This window comes from Orbicella franksi, chromosome 3 (assembly GCF_964199315.1).
Source record: "Orbicella franksi chromosome 3, jaOrbFran1.1, whole genome shotgun sequence".
Classification (NCBI taxonomy): domain Eukaryota; kingdom Metazoa; phylum Cnidaria; class Anthozoa; order Scleractinia; family Merulinidae; genus Orbicella; species Orbicella franksi.
Genome location: NC_138147.1, coordinates 34,650,359 through 34,673,236, shown reverse-complemented (window position 1 = coordinate 34,673,236; position 22,878 = coordinate 34,650,359). Strand labels below are relative to the sequence as shown.

Sequence of the window (22,878 nt, the reverse complement as noted above, 5' to 3'; positions counted from 1 at the left end):
CAAGCTCAGAAATGTTTATTTTCAATATTTTATTGTCACGTCACAATCAATAATCACTCTTAGTACTTACATCAAATAAGTTAGACGTGCTAGTCCTTGAGAAAGCAAGGTTAGAAATAAATAAGCACGTTTAAAAAGCTATCTTCAAACGAAACAAAGTTAAAAGCTTCTATTTGGTTTTTCATAAAAATCATTTTTCTTTTAATAGTTGTTACAATCGAGTCTCACTCCCGAGGCGTTATTTGGCTGGTCACGCAATGCATAAGTGACGTGTCAGAACATGGGGAATAGACTTCAGTTTGCAAAGGTTTCAAAATCAGGGACCATACACGGCATGGAAGTCGCATACAAATATATTACTAATTCATCTACCTAGCGTCAATATTAAAATTGGTTCCTATTCTAATCAACATCTGCTGACATGGATAAAACCGATTGAATAAAAGAACAGAAATTAAGAGAATGGCTAAAAACCCGAATCAATAAACAACCGAGATTTAGTTTGGTTTACCCTGAGCTGGTGCTCCAAAGTCTAAAATTAACAAAACAATCCGTAAAATGCAGACCCTTTAAAATCAAATAAGAATGCTAGCGTTTTCAAAACACATTGGACACGCAAAGATTCCTAAAAAGGTGATGAGCTATTATACGTTCCGCCCTAAATAACAGCCACACTTATAACACGACAAGAACATGTCTTCAAGAAATAAACTGTGAATCCCTAAAAAGCCCCAGATTAAGGAAAAAAGAAATTCAAAATAAACTGTTCATGTAGTGGACTTTCTTGTCTTGCGCAGAGGGCTTACTCCGGGGGTTGTTCGGCGAGATACCGATGATGCAATCGGAGTTGCTCGGCGGGAAGGCGACATTCCCGAATATGCCGGAGTGCTGGTCGCGATCTTGTCGCTCGGGAATCGTACCGGAGGCGAGGCTGACTTGGTTCGGCGCATGGGCGAGGTGGAGAAGCTCGCATCCACGGAGTCTTCAAGCTTTTGTGACTCGCGTTCAAGGACCGAGGGTTCATATACGGTGTCACGTGCTACGGTGTGAAGAGAGTCTTCCAGTTTACCACGAAGGTCCCGGATTTCGTCTGATTTCTGCGCAGTGCGCGTAAGGTAGGACTGCTTTTTTTGTAACTCCTTGGCGAGCTGGTCTTTTAAGGTAGCAACCTGCACAGAGAAAACACAAAGAGAGTCAATACATCAGTCTCTTGTTTGAGGACAACAGTCTCAGAGTGAAGTAATTGTATTCAATATTATCCCAAACGAAGCTTCATAAAGCCCGTTTACAGACTGTAAAACACACAAGTCTTCGGCATGTATTTGAAGTCTTGAATTATTCAGTAACTTCTCAGAGACCTCATTGTGTCCCCTGACTGCTGGAATTTTCTTAGCTTTCGACAAGTGTCAAGTCTTTGATGATCAATCTTCGGATATAGCAATAACAACTCACTTGTTCTTCCAGGCCCTTGACTCTCTGTTTGTGTGCTCGTTCTCTTGCCACTTGCGTTTTCTCCAGTTGGCTCTGAGACTTGTTAGCTCGCTCGCTTTCAAGTTCCACCTCTTGCCGATGTCGGCTTGTCAGTTCAACCAGTCTGTGTTTCAAAACAACAAATCAAAAACATCAGGAATCAGGTGGAAAATAACTTCTGATGAATAAGTCAACGTCCTGGAATGCGTTCGCAAACACAGAGTACATTTTCTGGCATAAGTGTTTAGATAGAAGTCCAGAATGTCTTCGATGAGACAGTGTCGTTGTATCAACCTGCTCCTTCTCTAGGAAACTTGAGGGTCTCGAGAAAAAAAAAAAAGAACTCGCTCCTTCCCTTGCAGTAAGTCACTGGGTTGTTTACCATTTACATGGAGAAGTCGATTCGTAAACGGTTTGTGCACATGGTAAGCAAATAGTCCCTGATAGTAAGTTCCGATCGGATTTGGCCATTAACCATTTACTTGACAACCTCAAATTTAACAAGAGAGCTTAGGACGAGTTAGACCTGATCATAAACCAAAGATGGCTGTGAATAATTGCAAATAGATATTGGAAATTTCAAAACGTTCCGTTCATTTCGGACAATTTCCGGTCGGTCGGGCCAAAATTGTCTTCCATTTACATTCTGACCAAAATTTTCGGGATTTTTAGGTTAATAGTAAACAACCAAGAGTCTTCATCTTTCCATGCCACTTTTCAAACCTCTCTCTACCATGACCTACTTACACAGTCGCTACACTTACTTTTGTGCATGAGCATGTTCGGTTTCAGCAATTTGTTGTTGTAGGGCTTGAATAGTTCTCTGTAACTCTTGGTTGTCGTGTTCGTATGAGCTGCTTGATCGGTCCAACTTGTCACGCTCGTCGCGCAATCTCGTGCTCACTTCTTCTGCCTCAAGTTTCTCACGCTCGATCTGTGAACGTCACGCAAACAAAAAAGGTATCACTAAACATTTTTAACCGTGATAGTTTATTCAGAGATTCTGGGCAAGTTTTCTTTAAAAAAAGAAAAAAGAAGAAGACCAATATTGGTGTATCAAGCTAGTGCGGAAACTTTTTATTTTGATCACAAGACCTGCAAGCTTTATTCTTACCTTATCCAGGGTGTTCCTCAAAGCTTTCTTGTCTTTTTCTAGACGAACATGCGCTCGTTCCAGTTCCCTCTTCTCTTGCTCGGCGTTGGCCAAGCCTCGCTGGAAGTTCGCCAGACGATCTTGCAGTTCACGTTTCTCCTCCTGTAGTTTGCCAATTCTCGCCACAAGTTCTTCTTCAGCTTCTTTCTGCTGCTGTAGCATCTGCTGTAGTTGACGGATTTGACCTTCGAATTCCATCCGGCGAACCTGCACAGTAACAGAATCGGAAAGTTTAAGTGAGACCTTCTTGCAAAGCTGATCGCAGGTTAGTTCCTTTCAGAAAGGAATTGCATTGGTTATTGGTGCAGCGCTCCAATTTCTCCGATTTCTGTAGCATGAAGCGGCTGGGAGTATTGCCACCCCCTACCCCTAGATGAGATGCTAGTCCATCGTAAGTTACCCTTAGCATTTTGTAAAGTTTCCCCAACAGTCTGTCCGTTTGGACTTCTAGGTGATGGACAGTACCGCGAGATTGGCTGCCGCCTTGCCCAAGAACACAGCGCAAGGAACTCAACCAGGGCAATATCACAAATACAGTCAATCGTTTACCTCAGCATCGGCCTGTTCGTTCTTCATTTGCTGCATGCGATCTTGTTGCACGTTATATCTGTTCTTGGCGTCCTGTTGAGCAGCCTTCAGAGCCTCCAGTCTTTCAGCCATGATCTTGCGGTCATGCTCACTGTTGGTAAGCGCGCGCTGCATCTGTTGGAGCCTCTCTTGCAGCGACTGAGATGTGGCATTGCTGTCATTCAAACTAAGTGACAGTTCGGTCACCTGACAAACAAAGATGTAACTGGTTTAAGTCGGGAAAACTCTCGCGAAAGTCAGTGAAAAACGATACTCTAAACGCGGAATCGGTTGCTTAGCCGTTACTAGAACGAAAAGTCCTCGAAGACAGGGTCTGATCTAACCACAAGTTACTTAGTAAATTCGTTTACTAATTACCTTCTCCTTGAAAGCCTGTTCCTCTTCCTCTGTCTTTGCCAGGGCCAGCGTGAGCCTGTCCACAGTCAACTGCAGGGAAGTAGAACGTGATTCAAGTTCTTGCTGTGATCTCATCAGCTGATCGATGCGCTCACGGAGAGCTTGTTTCTCAGCCTCGCCTTCGGTTGACTGCATTCTCAGCCTTTCGATGTCACCTGACAAAAAAGTCAGGTATTTAAATTTAGACTAACTAACCCTAACCCTGAACCCCATCCCAAAGGTAAAGTTCCAAACCTTTTGTTAGTTAGAACAAGTTTTGACATAGGGCATTAAGTATTCCCAACACAAAAGCAAACAAATCGGAAATCTGAGCAAGATCCAGTGGCGGATCTAGGGGAGGGGCCTAGGGGGGCTGGAGCACCCCCTTATTTTGGGTAAAAAACGAAAAACTCACAGAAAGAAGAAAAGCCGGCAGGGCAAGCAGAAAAAAAAACCGCCCCCTCCCCCTTAGCTCAAGGATCTGCCACTGAGATCATGGGGAATATAACCCTAATCGAGGTTGTTAAGATCAAAAACAACATCTTTACTGAACAAGAGGGCAGCACAATCAGTTTCAATGTTCCGTATTTCCGGAATAGGATGGATTTATTCGCTTTTGACGGGAACCAATTTCCTATACTTGATAAAGGGCAATCCCATTCATAAACAGCTCGAGTGGACCATAATTGCAACATTTGATATGCATTTTTATCAAATGAATGAAGACATTATTACTATACACATAGAGAATTATTAAACAACGACTTACCCTCCAGGGACCTCTTCCTGAGCTCAACTTTGGTCAGCCTCGATTCAGCGTTCTCGATTTGCGCGCGCATGGCTTCTTTCTCCTGGTCGCTCTTTGACTCACTCTGCTGGAACTGAGCAACCTTGTCTCGCAGTTGGCGGCGCTCGCCTTCTGCCTGAGCAAGACTGGAGTCCAATACTGAGATCTTTTCGTTCAATCCTTTCCGCTCTCGTTCCAAGCGCCTGATAGTTTCTTCCTGGAGCATAAGTGCGGTCTGGGCACTACTGAGACGACCGTCAGCACCACGGCGACCTAGAAACAAAATAGACGTTACTAAGACAACCAAAGAAAACAAAAACGTGAAAACCTGACGGCAGTTTCGCGCGGCCATAGTCCCTCTCTCACCTCTTTACTAGAAAGAGCAGCCCAAAAACTCACTAGGCATAAACATTTCTTTATGCCACACATTTTACTCAAATTATTTCAATAATTGTACACAAAAGTAACGACGAACTTAAGGTTTTTATTCTTGCATGTAGCAACCAGTACATACCTTCTTCGGCCTCTCCCAGTGACTTCTGCAGCGCCAGTAACCGCTGGTCAGTATGCGCCTTCTCCTCCTCCATTTCAGCAAGAGCTCGCTGTAAGTTACCAGCCTTAGCCATGGACTCGTCACGTTCTCGTTCAGCTTCTTTCATGCTCTGAGCAAAGTCCCGCAATGCAGAGCGCACGGTCTCTGGATCAATCTCGCCGGACAGTTCCATTGATTTACCAGGAGAAAGTTTTCTGCTCGGGGACAATGAACGATCACCTGAATCTACGGTCTCTTCCATGGCTTTCTCCGGTGAACGCGACCGACTTCTGCCGAACATGCGGCGACGGGGACTCGGGCTACGAGCGCGCGTCGGAGAGGGAGTCCTGAAAGTAAATTGGATTTTTATTCGAGGGAATGAAAGTATAATAACAAAAAATCAAGACTGACAAATAAAATGTTGAACATTTTGAACACAAAATTAACACTAAACTATTGATTTGTTACCTTCCACTCATTTCACCAGGTGGTTTAATTCCAAGCGTTCTTCTCAGTGTGGAATGCAAGCTGGCAAGTTTGAACTCCAAATCATTCTTAGATCCTTCCATACGCGCCAACTGCGCTTCTAGACCCGTAATGCGTCCTTCTGACCCAGACAGCTTCAGTTTCAGATCGCTATTGTCTTGGCTGGAATTTTCCAACAGATTTTCCAGATTCTTCACCTTGTCATTGGCCTTCTGCTCGGCGCGATGAGCTTCATCCAGGGCAGCAGAGAAATCTTTTTCTCTGACACGGTTGTCTTCCTCCATCTCGGCGAATTTACGCGTCAGGTTTTGGATTTCTCGTTTGGCGCCTTCCTTTTGGCCATCAGACTCGACCAGTTTCTGTTTCATGTTGAAGTTGTCTTGGCGCAGTTCATCTATGAGGTGCTCGTCCTTGGCAAGTTGATCTTTGAGATCGGAGATTTCTTTCTTGCTCTTAAGGCATTCACCATCAAGCATCTTGACCTGAAAGAATGGACGTAACACAATTACTCCTCACACAAACCCCATCGCTCTGCCAAGGGCACCAAAATTTTGCGAGCGTCGAGGAAAGTAAATTAATGTACATGAAGTAATAAACGACATGTATGGACGGCTTGTGCCCAAAGAAACGTTGACACTGTCTTCCATTTATTTTTAGCACCATAATGCGCGGGGTGCCCCCAAAAATGATGCGACATCAATCACTTGCAAGGAGTTTTGAAACACAGTTCCTTTCTTTCCATGGATGCATACGTTTACACAAATTGATATCACTTTTTCGCACGTCGTAGTTTAGTATGGTATATTCATAGTTACCTGGTTGTGAAGTTGTTGTAATTCGCGTCGAGCTTCCAATCGTGCCTTTTCAACTTCCCTTAAGCTCGCTCTCAGTTCTCCAGCTTCTTTCTGTAGCGCGGCCTTCGTTTCCTCAAGCGATCCAATCTTCTGGCTTGCTTCGTCCAATGTCCTCCTCAGATTGGTCTTCTCTGCTTCACATTTCTTCACCTTTCCTCTCAGTTCGTTGGCAGTCTCTTGCACGGCTTGTTTTTCGCGTTCTTCGTCTTTCAGCTGCCTCTTCAGATCGGTGTTCTCCTTCCGAGCGACTTCGCGAGCCTCTTCGCCTTCTCGGATTTTTCTATGTGCGTCGATGAGCTCCCGACGAACCCCGTCACGAGCTTCTTCCACCATCTTGAGTTGAAGTTTAAGCTCACTAACTTCGCGCATTGTGTTTTCCTTGACTCGGGCTAGATCTTTGATTTGATTCTTTAATTCAGCAGACTCGGCTTGATAGCGGTTGCTAAAACGTACAAAGAGAGAAAAAAAAGAAACAAGTTATGGTTAAAATTATAAACTAACAAATTAAATTTATCTATTAGTGGCAAACATGCATTTACACGTCATTGCTGTTTCTTGTCAACAAACCCGCTACAGTGGACTTCCTCGCTAATTACAAAACCAGATAAGAACTTAAGAACACTCTTAAAGAAACTGGAATACGGAGATCACAGCCAAACATTTTTTCAACCAGTTTATACTTTCAAAATAAACATTGCGTGATGCCTTCGCGACTTTACACTGTAAAACGCGGTGATAATGTAAATAGTCCGTCCTTTTGAAAAATAAATATAAATATATTACAATAATATTAACAAGCTGAATTATTCAATATTGAACTGTTTCACTTACTTGACATCTTCAAGCTTGCTTCGTGTGTTTCTTAATTCATTTTGGGCCTGTGTTATAGCTCCCTAAAATAGAAGAATATGAATAAGTACAAAACTGGTTCAAAACTGTATTAACATCAACGTGGCGGCGGAATTTTGTGATGAATCAGAACTGGTTTATCTTCTCTTATTCGGCACTGAAATAGTAAATTGCAGACGTTTCAGGTTTCACTGAATCCAAGTAAAGGAACGTTGTCGGGTGAAGACAGACAGACAGACAGACAGACAGACAGACAGATAGATAGATAGATAGATAGATAGATGGATGGATGGATGGATGGATAGATAGATAGATAGATAGATAGATAGATAGATAGACCGACAGACAGACAGACAGACAATACCTTGTCCTGCTCGGCACGGCTGAAAGCGTCACGCTTGATTCTGTCAATTTCCACGTTGGCATTTTCCAAGTCGTTCTGTGTCTTGTTGAGTCTGTCCAGCAAACTTCCCTTTTCGTTGGCTGCCGCGTGTAACGCCTCTTGTTTCTCGTTTTCAGCCATGAGTAGTTGATCGTCACGCTCCTTTTGAACCAAGGCCACTTCATTCACAAGTATTGCTTTCTCGCGCTCGAGCCTAAACAGAAAGGTCACGCGGTTAGTCAAGTAATAATCAACTTTGAATGCTTCGCCCAAGTTTTGGGTTGAAAAGGCTTAGGTAAGCGACAAAGCAACACCACAAGACACCAACCTTTGTCCCACTTCTTCTTTTTCATCCTTGAGCTGTGAAATAGCCTCTTCCTTCTCTTGATTGGCTTGTATCAAAGAACTGTCTTTCTCTCGCCTCAGTTTCTCCACTTCCTCCTCGTGTTTCTGCTCCATTCTCTTCAGCGCAACCTCGCCATCACGCTGAGTCTGGCCCAGTCTCTGCTCGACCAACTCTTTGTCCTTCAGCAACTTGGCCTCCTCGATCTCTTTTTCTTTGCGCACGCGCTGCAGGTCAACAGTCAAAGCTTCCTTGGATAACAGAAGTTCTTGGTTCTCGGCCTCAAGCGCTTCTTTTCTTGCTTCCAACTTAGTAGCAGTTTGTTGAAGGTCGTACAAAGCCGTTTCCAAAGACTCTTTCTCGCTCTTCAAACTTGCAATGTTCTCGGCTAAGCCGCGATTTTCCCGCTCGCCAGAGTTTACCTGCACGACCAAACTGGACTTCTCTCGTGTCAGCTCTTCTTTTTCTTTTGCCAAACGCACAACATTGGAACTCTGTCTTTCCACATCACGGCGAGTGGTCATCAACTCATCGTAGATGGAATCTCTTTCTCTGGTAACCTGGTTTAGTGCTTCACTGAGTTCTGCTTTCTCTCGGTTCGCAGAGATCAACTCGGACTCCAGTTTTTCTCGGCTGGCTTCATGGATGCTCAGGTTATGGTCCAGTGATGACTTCTCTGTGTCCAAGTCCACCTGATATAGATAAATGAACAAGACATTTTATTCCACATGTGAAATTACAAAATTGCGTGGCAACGTTTGGCGCTAAATTTCTCGATACAATTTCAGCAAGTCAAAAACCCACGATTGTAAACGTAATTTGTCACCTACGAATTAAATAATAAACACGTGAAATTAGGAAATAATTTCACTGACGTTTTGTCAAAATTCTGATTATTTCTCTCGCCTAAAGGCAAAATTATTTCCTAATAAAACTCGTGAAATTATTTCCTAATTCCACTCGTCACCATTTGATTACTTATACTAATTTGCGACGCCCTTCTCACCTTTTCTTGTTCAACGCGGATCAACTCCTGCCTGATGCTGTTTTTCTCATTTTCCAAATCTCTCTTATCCTGGCTCAGGGACGACTTCTCAGACTCCATTTGCTTGATAATCTTGTTCAGTTCAATCTTGTCTTGACCCAGTCCTTCGTTTAGCGACTGTAATTTCACCAGTGCGTCTCGCAGCGCGATCTCCTCCGACTTCATCTTGTTGATCTCCAATTCCAGCTCGGCTTTCTGAAGTTCCGACTTCGACAACGTCTCACTAACGTGTGCTTTCTCCTGATCCAAGACCTCCTTATCCAACATGGCGCGGGACAGCTGTTCCTTGAGTGTAACAATGTCTTCTTTCAGCGAAGACTGCTTGGTTTCGAGTTGTTCAATGACTTGTGTCATTCGCAGTACTTCCTTTCCTAATCGATCCTTCTCGCGATCTAAGTCATCTTTGTCATCCTCCAGGTTGTCGCGCTGTCGTTGAAGCTCGCTGTTTGCCGCTTGCAGTTTTTCAATTTCTGCTGTCATGTTTTCTAACTGCTCGTTCATGGAGTGACGCATCTTTTCCAAGTTTTGCTTTTCAGTGGCGAGAACATCAGAGTGCGCTTTAAAACGCTCGCGGTCTTGACTTGTCTCAGAGACTTTTTGCCGACTGAAAAGAGAAAACGGAGAAAAATAATAAATATCATATTTAACACAAGCAATTCAAGCCCAGAATCCAAGTAAAGGTTATTTTAAAGAAGCGACGTCACGGTTTGCGCACCTTGAAAAATTTAGCCCAAATTTGTAATTCATGTCAATCTCCTCCATCCTTAACCATCCTTGTTTCTTCATGGTTTATTATTATCTCATTAGTGTTTTTCTATCTTATTAAACTATTATTCTTAAGATTTCCTTCAATGTAGCCAAAATAATTCAAAATACCGTGACTGTGCTCCTCTAAGGGCAACAGGAAGATTCGTTGGACGTGGAACATAATTTAATTCAACAGAAAAAAATCGAGAGCAGAGAAATTTTAGAGAGGTAACGATCAAACATCACCCGATAATAAAAATGCGTTTGTTTTTCCTTACACAGAGTCCAGTTCATCGCGGGCGGTGTTTAGAGCATGCTCCAGCCGTCGTCTTTCATTCTCAGTATCATCAAGTTGTTTTTTAGTTCTCTTCTCGGAATCCTTTGCCGATTCCACTTTGCTCTTCATTTCCTTGAATTAGAAAATGAATACAAAACGACGCAATTATGTAATCAATTTTATTAACAATTCTTCGATGATCTCCAGTCTAGACACAACTACTAGTAAATCCTCCAGGTTAATTCCCAGAAACATGGAAATTTGACAAATTTAGTGAGGTTCGTTAGAAGAAACTTCTTGTACGTGTGACAACACGGGTGAGCATAGCCTACCCAACCTCTCCTAGAGGGGCAAATGAACGAATGTCTGGTCCAAATGGCAAATTTGAAATCTCTTACGACATTGCAATTAGTGTGATAGGCAGTAAATGAAGTTAACATTGAGTGGACAAAGTGTCAATGTTTCAACCACTCCTTGACATCCTTATGTTAGTTTTCCTACCTTCCCAGCCAATCAGAGGCAATGAAAATCTAGTAACTAGTGTCCTATGCCAATCTTCAAGTTGTAACAGTGATAATTGTTAGTTTTTCCACTCACCATCACTTGAATATTTTTCTTTTGAATAGCGGAATGTACTTGAGCCAGGGCGTTGTCTGATACAGCAGGCGACCTGGAACGGGTCGGAGATGATGAACGCAAGCGAGCAGCACGTGATGGTGAAATTGGCCTCTTAGTCATGAAGTCATCTTCAGCGCCCTCTAGCAGGCCTGCATCCACCACCTCTATTTCCATGCCGGGTGAGCCCAAAAGTTTGGAAGTGTTGTCAGCATCCTGCCTCACTGCATGCGTTATTTCTTGAAGAGTGCTATGCAGGATTTCCGCTTGTTCTCGCATAGCAGCGAGGCTGGCTTCACTCTGATTCTCCCATTCCTCTGACTGTCTCGCAAAACCACTTTCCTAGACACAAAATAAGAACACTGGTTCAAGACCTACATGGAGCAAGCTGTGTCGATGTTCTGTTGTATTTATCCAGTATTGAACTTGTACAGACAGTGTTTAGTTAACATTCTGCAAGTAACCCAAAGAAAGAATAATGAAATACTTACCAAGCCATTGATCCTCTTCTTTAAAGTTGCGATGGTTTCATCCTTCTCGTTGATCTGAGCTTCCAGTTTTTCTTTTACATTTGTCAAGTCCTTTACCCTTTTAGGAATAAAAAGTTAAACAATGTAAGTAAAAGTATTCATAAAAACCTGATGTTTGTTTTATTATGAAATTCTAGCGGTGCTTTCATAACCAGTGGGTAATGTTGAAAGGTTAAGTCTGTATACAAGTGGCCCACCAGGCCGGCACTTATCTCCTGTTTTTATATAGCATGAAGCAACTGGTCAAGAATATTTCTACTCCCCCTGGACAGGATGCCAGTCTTAACATCCCCAGCCAGAGCCTCAAACTGGACTGCTCATATCAGAGTTGAGCATACTAACCAGAGGCCAAAGTGCCTCCCAGTCACTGAGCAATGGAAGAAAAGTGTCGGGAATCAGATGAAATTCCACAACCGATCATTGGAAATAAACGGATTGACCCAACTGATCAATCAGCGATTAAAAATGAAAAAAATCTCTTCCAAGCTGGTATTCCTCATGCTGGCCTGGATCAACCACCATGTTTGTTTCATGGGCAACATGAAAACAAGAGAATTGTAAGAAAGGACCTTGGGAACGAAGCTGAGTTTCACTTGATTCCTTGAGCCGATTCCTTGAGCTGTGAGCTGCATTATGGCTGTTCAGCTTTCATACATGTATATTTGTAATATTTCCATTTACATAAAAAAAGATCTGAAAAATGTCTCTCACAGCCATTCAACAGCTAATTATTTGGGTTTCGGAAGTTACAATATGAGTTCATTAAAAAGACAATACAAGTTTTAATTAATATTTTTATTTGTCAACAATATATTTTATACTTTTTCCACCATAATCAATTGAACATTTCTATATTTGATTATCACGTTGCTTTAATTAAGGTATTCAATCAATGATCTACTATAATCGATGATCAGCACACCACTGTGGAAGCATAATATAAAATTCCTAGCAATCGACCCTGTCCCTGCTTGAATCTTGAATGAACATTTAATTTTTCTTCTGCTAGCACTTGTTAACTGCCTTAGAGACAGACCGTGGAAGGGCACGTAATACTGCAGAGCTGTCATAATTTTGTAACAGACTGCATGCAACCAGGAGTTTAACAAAGACAAAAGAGTAATTTCTGACAGTCTAGTCATAATGAGATGTTTGTATACATGCACAGCTGTTCATAGCATATCTACATTTGAACAACTGTAAAATAGAAACATCTCTCCACTGTTCAACTGATGATCTAAGAAGAAAGTATCTCTAGCTTGACCTCAATACTAAACATTTTGTAGAGATTTTACTCACTTCACCATAAGATCAGTCCTTTCACTGTCATATTTGTTCTGAAGTTCAATAAATTCCTGTACTTTCTCACGCAGCTGCTCCTCAGCCTGTGGAAAAAAATGCACAGCAATAAGCAAGTGAATGGTACACCAACGACTTCCATGTGGTACTTAAAGTCACGTTGTACAATGGGGTTATATAATGTATAACATGTCATGTAAATTTGTACGCCACATGTACATGGATTTTGTGTTCAAATGACAGCTTTTGGGCAGAACTTTCATACAGCTGCTTGTTTTCAATTCTTTTTTCATATTTCGTGGAAAGATTTTCCTACCATTATCTTCAGACTAAAGAGAGGAAGGAATATAAGAAAAATGTATCACACACCTTTTGACATCGAGCCCTCTCCTCCTCCAGTGCAGACTGGGTATTAGCATCCATGCCACGCAGATTTTTGTCTAAATCCATGCAGGCTCCCTGCACAACTCGAACAGACTTGGTAACTTCAGCACGGACACTGGACAGATCCCTGAAAAGATAAAATACAACTCAGTGTTGGATCATAAGATGTCTAAAATAGGGGGGCCAACAATATGATATGATACAATAACTTCATTTATACATGGTATTTCCATAACTCTATTTATGGTAATGGGCAGGTGCAAGGTAGGGACTATGGTGGGTTGGTCCTTCGAAAAAAAGGGGACTTGCAGGGGCCCCCCTGTAACCCTCACCTAGACACACCACAGCATTTCATGTTGCCATGAAAAACGAGTTTTACCTTCAGTATGTGATACTAAATATACAACTGTAGCTTGGACAAACCTTTGTGTCGCAGATTTCATCTCATTGAACTGCCGCCTGAAGTTGTTCATTGTCTTCCACATGTCCATCAAACGTACATGCTCATTAGAAAAGTAGGCCTGTTCCTCTTCATCCCGAGCTTCAAGCTCTTCTCTTGCTTTATTCCAATCAGCTGTTAACTTCTGAATGTCAAGCGTAAGCTGCTGGTTGGCTGAGGTTGCTTGTTCTAGTTGTTCTCGGAGCATGTTATTCACATGTTGAAGGCTGGCACTCCTGGAGAAGGTAACATGTGCATGAGCAGGAGGTGGTAAAGAGTTCTCTTTTACCACCAAAACGTGACCATTAAAAGCCTTTATGTTTTGTGCAAAATACAGACATGTATTAGCAATGCAATCAGAAAACACAGTAAGTGTAAAGCTTCACTGTAAAAGGATGCTGTTTTGCAAGTACATTTATAATCATCTACAAACAAGTGCTCAATTTAGCAATCAAATAATACTTGTAAGAGTAGTATGATTTCAAGTTAGACAACAAACATGTCCAAAATACATGTATGATCAAGCCTTGAAAAATGCAGATCCTGTGCATTCACTGAAAAATCACATCAGCATAAACACATACATGTTCTCTAATCAGCTTACTGAGTAACCAAAAACTTAATTAACACCCAAGTCGCTAGTGGAGGGAAGGTGCCTACGAAGCCTGGGGGCTGCAACCGCAGTCACATCCCCAAGGTGCTAGAACACCCAACTGGCCTGCCCAACCCACAACTAAGCCACGAGCCCCCTGCGTCAGGCCCCCTACAGGCACCTGTCACACTCAAGCCAGATGGTTCAGTGGAAAAATGAAAAAATAAAAATAAATAAATAACAAATGCTGAAGAGAGGTGGGGGGATAGGGAGGGAATGCCAAGAACGGTTAAACTACTATAATTCAACCCACAATGCCACGCTAACAGAGCAACAAACACACTGCAAGCACATGGGATGACAACGCACATACTAACCAAGAATACCGCTGGACAATGTCAGCCCCAGGGCTCCCACAGCCATATGACTGCTGCAAACGTTACAGAATGCACCAAACGCTTAACAAACGCTAACAGATGGCCAAGACATTAACAAATGCCTACAAAAATACGCCACTGGCCAGACTACCTCCTGGTCATAAACTATGTAAAATTTCATTGAACTATATCAAACGCTACAGAACGCACCAAACGCTAAACAAACGCTAACAGACAGCCAAGACACTCACAACTGCCTACAAAAAGGCTACTGACCAGACTAGCTCCTGGTTATTAACTATGTTAAATTCCATTTAACTATATTTATCCACATTGAGTCTTGTTTAAAGTTCTTTATGAACAAGGGGTACTTTGACTTTTACACATTTCTCAAACATTATAAAGCACAATATACAATGTAATTTAGTTGGGTAACAACAAAACCATAATGAAAACAAATTCTTCCAACTGAGTTAAGAAATGTATGGAAACAGCAAGGAGAATTTGCCACTGAATTTTGAATCTTACCTCTGTTGTTCTTCCTCTAACCGGATCAGAGAGTTTTCTAAGTCACTGGAATGTTCATCCTCTGTTTCTTTAAGCTTAGCTTCTTGTTCTTTCAATGTTTCTGTTGCAGACTGAAGCTACAAGAGAAAGCAGTTTAACTTGCAGTTGAATAGAAATCTTTCATGTAGCAGAAAGACTTTAAGTTACAGTTAATTCATTTCTTTAGCAACAAATTGGTTGAGGGTGGAACAAACACAGGCCTTCAGGTTGCCAACTTTGCAATTCTTTAGCAGCAGCTTACAATAGATTTTCATCGTGTAAATCTTTACATTTAGTTTACTGTGCAACTGAAAGTGACTTTTGCTCTAGAAATATATAAAGTTTCCTAAAATATTTACCACTAGGAGGAGGCACAAATGTGCTATAGTTATGGAACTGTTAGAATTCAAACCTTAATCTCTCAATCCAGATCAGGTCAAACATTTAAGAGATGCCAGGCCACTGTGCCTCACAGCAAGACGTTAAACACTTGCAGAATAAAATGTTTTCAAATCTATAATAGTTTACCTTTTTCTTTACAGTCTCTTCTGAGGTTTTTGACTCATTAACAGATGTCTCTAACTCTCCACACTTGCGTTTATATTGCAGCACCTTCTGCTGCAACTTCTGAATTAACTGAGCCTGTCTCTGCTGTCCGTCTTGATAAGCTTGAAGTTTGCGCTTGTAGTTAGCATGTTCCTCTTCAAGCTTGCTTTTGAGGTAAGAGACTTGCTGAACAAGATTGCTGTCTGTCACTGATTGGTCGCCAGCAGCAAGACTGCTATATCCTGCACTTCCAGGGCTGGATCCCCCTTTCATGTAATGTTCCAACTGAAAGAGAACACAATTTACATGATCATCAGGGTGGAGTGTGTGTCTCCATTAGTTCAGTGACCAGAGGCTATGGAAACAAAAGCCAGTCCGTGAATGTTTAGACTAATGAAAAGCCTTGAGGTAGACCAAAAGCTTTGAGGTGTGAGACCTAGCTTATAAGCTGCCTAAGATAAAAACATCACCTAAATTAATTTACTGCTGTTACATTCAATTTGTATGTTAATTTCATTATATAAATTAAATTTCCTGGCACCTTAAAACTTTTGGTATTAAGCCAAAAATACATTGGATAACATAAAAAACACTAGCTAAATTATATATGGGAGATGGTTGTCCTTTTCGTAAAAGTGACATTGAGTTTTACTGCTCATATGTTATTGCCTGCAATTGGTATCCCCTCCAGATTATCTTTCTTTTTTAAGTCTTTATTACATAATTCTCATTACTGGTTGCAATAAATTTCTTTGACACTCAGTTATATACCACATAATATTTTTTTAAGTTTGAAGTATAGTGACAATTACAATCTGTCCATTTTACCTTCTTAAACTTTCATGACAGTATATTTTGTATCAGCCAAGCACAGGTAAAATAAAGATGACGACCAAATCCATACAATGAGCATGGATTACATATGAAATGAAATAATTTGAAATAAAGTTTCCCATGAAATAATTTTGTAGAATTTCAAGACCAACATTCACCAGCCTCAGATTTTGCCTTGTTGAGGAACAGTACATGTAGATCTGCATGTCCCATAATTTCTTTGAATTGAGATGTGGTATCCATGACAAATATTTCATAAATTTCACAAACTGAGCTGTATCTAGGGAGCCTCATTAACAACTTAATTTTAGCATGCAAAGATTCGCCTAAAAATATACCTCATGAATATTTGATTGCCAAGCAAATTGCTTTTTCCGCTAAAGCAGATATCAATTAAGAACAACCTCAGTAACAAAAAAGTCCAAAAAGACATCACAAGAATACTCCCTGTATTCTGTTTTCAAAATTTCTCTTTCTTTCTAATTTCACTCTACGACTGAACCAATTTATGGCACTTCAGAAATATTGGCAAGAGTTCTTTCTTTAAAACCAACATGTAACACATCTGTTTACTAGGAAACATGTAACAATATCACCTTAACTGCTCCGCTAATTAAAAGCTGTGCAGTCCAGCTTGGGATTACTAATCACCTTGAAAAAGCGCTGTATAAAATAAACATTATGCACGGAGATGGCAGCTTAATGTTCCTAATGGATTAATAGAGTTGCAGATTTAGATGTTGATTTTCAGGTGTCACATTCGTTGACAGAAATGTTTCAGCTAGTTATACATCTCACACTTTTAGTAAGAGGGCAATCGGTGTTGCTTTGTTTTATCTATGCTGGAGTTTCTCGCCAAAGGCACCTTGCACCTCGATTTTTATTCGAAATAAAACAAAACAAATTTACTAAACTCAATTAACACAAAGACAAAATGATATTTATTTCCATGTCAAGTTGTAACAATGGAGAAAGACGTAAACAAACTAAAATATTCAAAACTTTAGCGTCTTTGGGTAGTGTGATATCAAAAGTTAAAAATACTGAAAACTGAAAGGGCTTTCACAGAGGGGGTCGAAAACTGACATGTGTATACAGTGGAAAGGCAACAACACGGAAGCTCAAGAACTAACTTCTCCAGTTTCAGAAATGAACCAAGCAATAAATTCCTACTTCACACGTACGGCCAAACCCTTTGCAAACACGGCTTCTTTAAGCGAGAAGTCAGTTTTTCAAGACTTTATCTCAACTATCTACGGTGAAAGAAAATAAACTTTAATTTTTGGTCGCCACAAGCGTTGTAGATAAGAAGGAATTGAAAGTGACGCTCAGCATGCAGGTGATTTGAGCTTTACACTGAGCTATTATTAAGACTACGTAAAAATCAACGAAAATGTCGCAATTAAAAGTTTTTCTTACCTTGTCACTGACTGCCATGTATTTGGAGCCAATTTCATCTCGTTCTGCTCTCGTTGCAGCGAGTAAATCTTCCAAACGGCTTACTTCGGATTGTAGCATTCGCGATTCATCCCCGAAACCCGGAGACGCCATCTTGGAATCAACTGGGGAAATGGATTTCGTCACAATGTCGCGAATCTTTGTTGGAACTGTTGGACTTTTAGCGCCAGGATCTCCGTTCAAATGCTGGTCTTCTAACCTCTGCGGGGAAAAAAGCCAGTTATTATGAATTACGGTCAAATCACACCATGATGATAACGGATATCAGTTTGAACTTGGCTCGTATACTGTAGTAAAGCACAAGATCAGTCGTTCGAACACAAGTTATTCTTCCAGAACACCCTGCTAAATTCTAAACTTACCTTAATAACAGAGCTCAAACCTGGCTCAGGCGAGCCACCTAAAATTGAACTTCTTCCTTCGTAATAACTCATGCTCGCGTATTACAATAAGTTCAAAACGTAGCAAATTACTCGCCGAAGACCACCGTCCGAAATTTCGCGCTTCGATGCCTCAGTGTTCACGATACTTGAATTACAAGTGGAAACCTGTGGTGCGCTTTGCTACAACTACTCTACAACAAGATGGGAAACCGCCAAGCTCTAACGGAAAAGCAAAACTGAAGTCAACTAATCTGTCAAACCCTCGTTCAAAACCCTTCCGTCTTTCTCACTGGCCGCTGCCAACGTAAACTATTCGCCGCAAAAGGTCGGCTGGGTCTAGTCCTTCGAAACCGACGCCACGCTCTCGGCCAGTGGCAGTTGCTATAGAAACACGATGCTGAAGCGGGACGAGTGATTGTTTCGGGCCACCTTCAGAAAGGACATTACGCGAAGTGTCAATATTGCGGAAATCTATTGTATGGAAGATCAGCCCGCAGAAATGTTTCTGTATAAGGAAAAAAGTAAAATCAAAGAATCTAAAAACATTGCTTAAAAAATGGTCAACGATACTGGAAGATCGCCAAAAAATACGCGCTAAAACGGGAAAATGGTAGAAATACGACAGTGATTACATATTCGTAAGGGAAGCTTGTCAACACTAAATTGAATGACGCCGCATTCCAGAATCTCCACAACGAGTATAAGTGTTAAAATGTGTGCACAAGCTACATCATTATGAAATCATCAAACATGTTTTAATATTCAGCTAAGAAACCCGACAAAAATATCCTGGAATTTCGAAGAAAATGGTACAGTAAAAAATTAATACACTTTCAAGCCTCTTCATGTTTGTTCGGCATTACTGCAATCAATAACTAATGAACTATAGTTGTTAATTCACCGAAGCAATTAATGAATTAATTGAGATACTACCCATCGTATTGTGTCTTTTCAAACAGGCAATTAAATGACCGCAAATTGTTTGAAGGTAAATTACACGGCGTTCTTTTCAACGTAAATGCTCCAGGTTTCAGAAGTAAAATGATATTCACCAGACGTGCTTTAAAATCCTTATTGAATGTTACGAGGAAATGATATATGGGTCCGGGAGAACCCTTCAAATGTCTATTGATATTGCTGAGTGAGAGCAGCATGTAACACTTTCCGGATACGAAATCAGCTTTGTTGTAAATTTGAATGTTTTTTTTAAATTTCTGGCACTTTTGTTTCGTAACCTGGATCAAAATGTCATGAATGTGTGTAAACCCGCTGTTTAGCGAAAGAGAAAGAGAAAGTTTTAACAATAATTCAAAAACAATTGTAAGGGGCAGCTAAAGCCGACGGCAGGTAGATTAAAGACACTTCTTGTCCTTATTAGTACTAAGTTGTATGGTCAGCGATGCATATGTGAATGTGCGAAACTAAAAAAAAAGAAAACGGAAAGAGAGAAGCGTATAATGTTACGGCTATCAGCACTTGGAAACTGTATCTCCCTCCGTTGAAAAGTTCAAACATAGTGAAAGAGACGGATTTAAATTACCATAATCGGCCTACTCTAGATTTTCAATCAAATCCTTACCCGGCCTTACTTGTGCAGACTTGACAACAAATGGGTGGAACGATCGAGATAAAACTCCGATCAGGCAGAATGAGAAATCGAAAATACCTCTTTCCCTGCCTTGTGTCGAGGCACCTGATCAAAACTGCCTCAAAACAAAAAGTAAAAATCACATTTAGGGCGAAAATTCTGCAAGTAACGCCACTCCGGAGGCATTTCTATGGAAACGGCTCAATTCTCATTCAACATTGATTAAATCCTGTCAGATTTAACACCGTGAGCATACACAAACGAAATTTTTGTTTGCTCAGGGTAAAGACAGGAAGCTTAGGGTAAAGCCTATATAACGCCGAGTCTGTTGCATGAGTCAGCTTTTGTAGCTTGGCGAGGTAAGCCAACAGTGAACAGTGTACTGTAAACGTTTGATTGTATAACCTAGTAAGACTGTAATTAGTTTTTAAAGGAGCCCATGCATGGTTTCCGGTTATTGGAATCTTGAACTGTGAAATGATCTTCACTTCCTACAAATTTATCGGTTATTTTACCCTACTGTTCTTGTTTCAAGGGCTGATTTGAGATGAATTAATGCAGCTTGCATTTGCTTCTCGATGATTAAATCATACGTAGTGTTCTTAGCAAGTTTAAGGAATTTCTGAAATAAAAACTGAAATCAAAATATTTCACAACCCCCTCATAAATATCATTCGGTCTTGTATAGACCGGCATTTGAACGCAAAAAACTCCTTTTTCACCAATCTAGGCGAAGTGTAACCAATTTTAAAAAAGGCAAGAAACAAGTCGAATCGCGCACAATTTAAACTCGATGCTAATTGGATAATTGCAATTTAAATTAACGCAAATATACATATACAGATCAAAAGTGCAAAATAGAAGTAAATGGAGACAAAAAGATTAAATACGAAATTTTCAGTTTTTCTGACATGACAGTAGCTCACTGTGAACGCCGCATGTGATGAATTATAGTGATATTTCAACCTGAATTCTCAAAACCGTCCATGGCCAACACTAAAAGACCTGTGCGATACTTTTTCTTTAGAGTTAGTTGTCGAAAGATTCCTGTTTCCAGCATGTAGTACTAGCCGTGTGGTCGTTTCGTTAATCTCGAGTTGAAATTAATCAATTACCAGCATGAAACAACTATATATTACAACGTATTACAAATTGAAAAAACTGCAACTGTGCTAAAGAAATGATTCTCCTGAAACTGAACTAATTTTCAGTTCCAAGTCTCATGCTGGAAGTCACTAAAATAAGTTTGTTTTTTCCACTCGACGACTCAGGAAAAAAAAAACTGTGTAGTTGGCGTCTGTTTGCTTTTGTTTTCTTTTTCTTTGCAATATACAAAAATTCGAAAGAAGAAAAAGAAACCCTTGAAACTCGAGGAACCCTATAGTGATGCGAAGTTTTCTCTTACATGATCAATGTAGGTGATTACACGAAATCATTCAGTATATTTGATATTTTTTTCCATTGGTGACAAGGAAGGAAATTAAATATCTATATCGACATGCATTTCATAATATTTATCTCAGTAAATTTATGCAAAATTTTGCATAAGACTGTTCGTTCAGCTTCTAACTGATGACCTTTCATGTTCGCTGGTGCAAATAAATTCAAGGACAACGTTTATTCTCAGAGCTTTAACGACCGGGGAACTGTAGCACTCTCATTACTATATTGTAACTGATCTACATAATTTATAAGAAAAAACAAATCAACCAGAACGCCAGCCATGGCACAAGCTCTCATACAGGACAAATTTAAGTCCTAAAGAAAAGAAACTTAAACGAATCCACAGTCATACCGTGAATTTCAATATCACTACCGAGGAGTAAATTTCATGCTATTGAGCCATGAGCGGCCAGGTGTTTTGGTTTACAAACACACGAAAAGCACACGAAAACAAATCAAGTGGTGCGTGTATATATTTATACATTTTTAACTTCCCTCGATCACCATTTGAAGTTGGAGGTCGTTGGAGACTATATTTTACGTATCCAGTATCGAAGATTTTCTTGTCTACATTCAGTAATCGCACAAAAACGAAATTTGTTTAGCCTAAATTTCTTGAATTTTCTTCTTTTGTTTTCGTGTGAATTAAAGGACAACATTCTCTGAAGGAATAATAAGTCACTGCAGTGTAAAATAAGCCTGGGTTTTAAAGCTCACGTGTGATAAAATCAACTCGGCAATACAACTTAGAATGCATATATGAACGATCAAGAAATGCATTAATACGCTTTCTAGACTCAAACAACAGAGTTTTCCAATTCGCTTTTGAGCAATACATTCTGTTATCTGGAAATTCTTTTGTTATGCAAAGCTAGCGGATAATCAGACGCGGTTTACACTTTTCTGTCAACTATGTGCTAACTACTTCCCGTGGTCGCAATAAACCCTAACGAGATAGTCAGAGAAATGTAAACAGAAGCGTGACGAGTTTTATTAATCCGCTAATGTTCTCTTCTTAAGTTTTACCTCAAAAAATTAACAGCGCAAAATCGATGATCGCAAATAAATAATATATAAAGGTTACTCGCTAACAAGGAAATCAGAAATCTGAGCATCGTAAGCATAGCAACCAGCTATATCCACGGTAACCTGAAATCTGAAAAAAGTTGCCAAAAAATGGTTACTCTTTGAAGGCATTAATTGCTGTTCAAAAAGTACCTGCTTTAAGTGTTAAAATGTTCTGGTCTTTCCATCAGACTTCATTTCGTAGGCCGTCGCCTCTTGTTTAACCAAAGAAAAAAATATACTAATGAGCATACTTTTTTGCCCGATACGTGAATTGAGACGTAACATTTTCCTGATTGATTTTCCAAAACAACAGTGGCGTGGCTGCCAGTCTTTCCAAAATATTGAGGCGAGCTTACGATTTACTCTTTGCAGGGAAAAGTTATTGAGTGACAAATGCCGACCCCGTCGACTGTATGTAACCGTTGACAGTCCAGGAATATCGATTTGGCAGGGTTTGCTTCGGTCAAAAGTAGTCGGACAGATACCGAGTTGCCAATTTTAGATTAATCACCTCTACCACAACACAACTTTGATATTTTTTGGGACAAATTAGATGCTGCACGAGAGTGCTTTAAATAATTATGCCAAGCAAGCTTTTTAAATCGCTCAATATGCGACACGTACCTTAATGTTTCGCCCGATCGAGTGATAGCCGATGTCGTCCTCCTCAGATCCACTTGTTTTAAACGCATCACCGTCTACATCTTCATGTTTAGGTGTAAAGCTCAGAGGGTCTTCCATAACAAACAAACTTTGTCGGTTACCAGCCTAGCAAAAGTTACTCCCTCAACTCACACTGCAGTATGATCTTACAGTCCTTTAATCCTCCACACAGGCGACGCGATGGACGTGGGATTTGATTGGTTGGGGCATCGATGTGTTTGTTAG

At 40.5% G+C, this 22,878-nt stretch overlaps 1 protein-coding gene across 3 annotated transcripts; it reads right to left on the bottom strand.

Moving 5' to 3' along the window:
* Nucleotides 1-9: 9 nt before the first annotated feature.
* Nucleotides 10-22,812, bottom strand: LOC145482235 (uncharacterized). 3 transcript variants are annotated; one of them, XM_081460868.1, is made up of 24 exons: nucleotides 22,615-22,812; nucleotides 17,470-17,709; nucleotides 15,199-15,501; nucleotides 14,653-14,768; nucleotides 13,140-13,391; nucleotides 12,702-12,843; nucleotides 12,333-12,418; nucleotides 10,995-11,091; nucleotides 10,486-10,845; nucleotides 9,890-10,020; nucleotides 8,826-9,468; nucleotides 7,805-8,511; nucleotides 7,459-7,690; nucleotides 7,077-7,138; nucleotides 6,207-6,687; nucleotides 5,374-5,873; nucleotides 4,888-5,252; nucleotides 4,356-4,646; nucleotides 3,569-3,762; nucleotides 3,173-3,397; nucleotides 2,585-2,830; nucleotides 2,235-2,404; nucleotides 1,453-1,594; nucleotides 10-1,169 (listed from the first exon to the last, which is right to left on the bottom strand). In XM_081460868.1, the coding sequence occupies exons 1-24, from the start codon at nucleotides 22,729-22,731 to the stop codon at nucleotides 768-770; spliced, it is 6,504 nt and encodes a 2,167-aa protein (XP_081316994.1). In that variant the 5' UTR covers nucleotides 22,732-22,812; the 3' UTR covers nucleotides 10-767. The 3 variants fall into 3 exon arrangements, with proteins under 3 accessions (XP_081316994.1, XP_081316996.1, XP_081316995.1); XM_081460870.1 differs by lacking the exon at nucleotides 22,615-22,812 and adding an exon at nucleotides 19,471-19,734; XM_081460869.1 differs by lacking the exon at nucleotides 22,615-22,812 and adding an exon at nucleotides 17,871-18,546.
* Nucleotides 22,813-22,878: the final 66 nt, after the last annotated feature.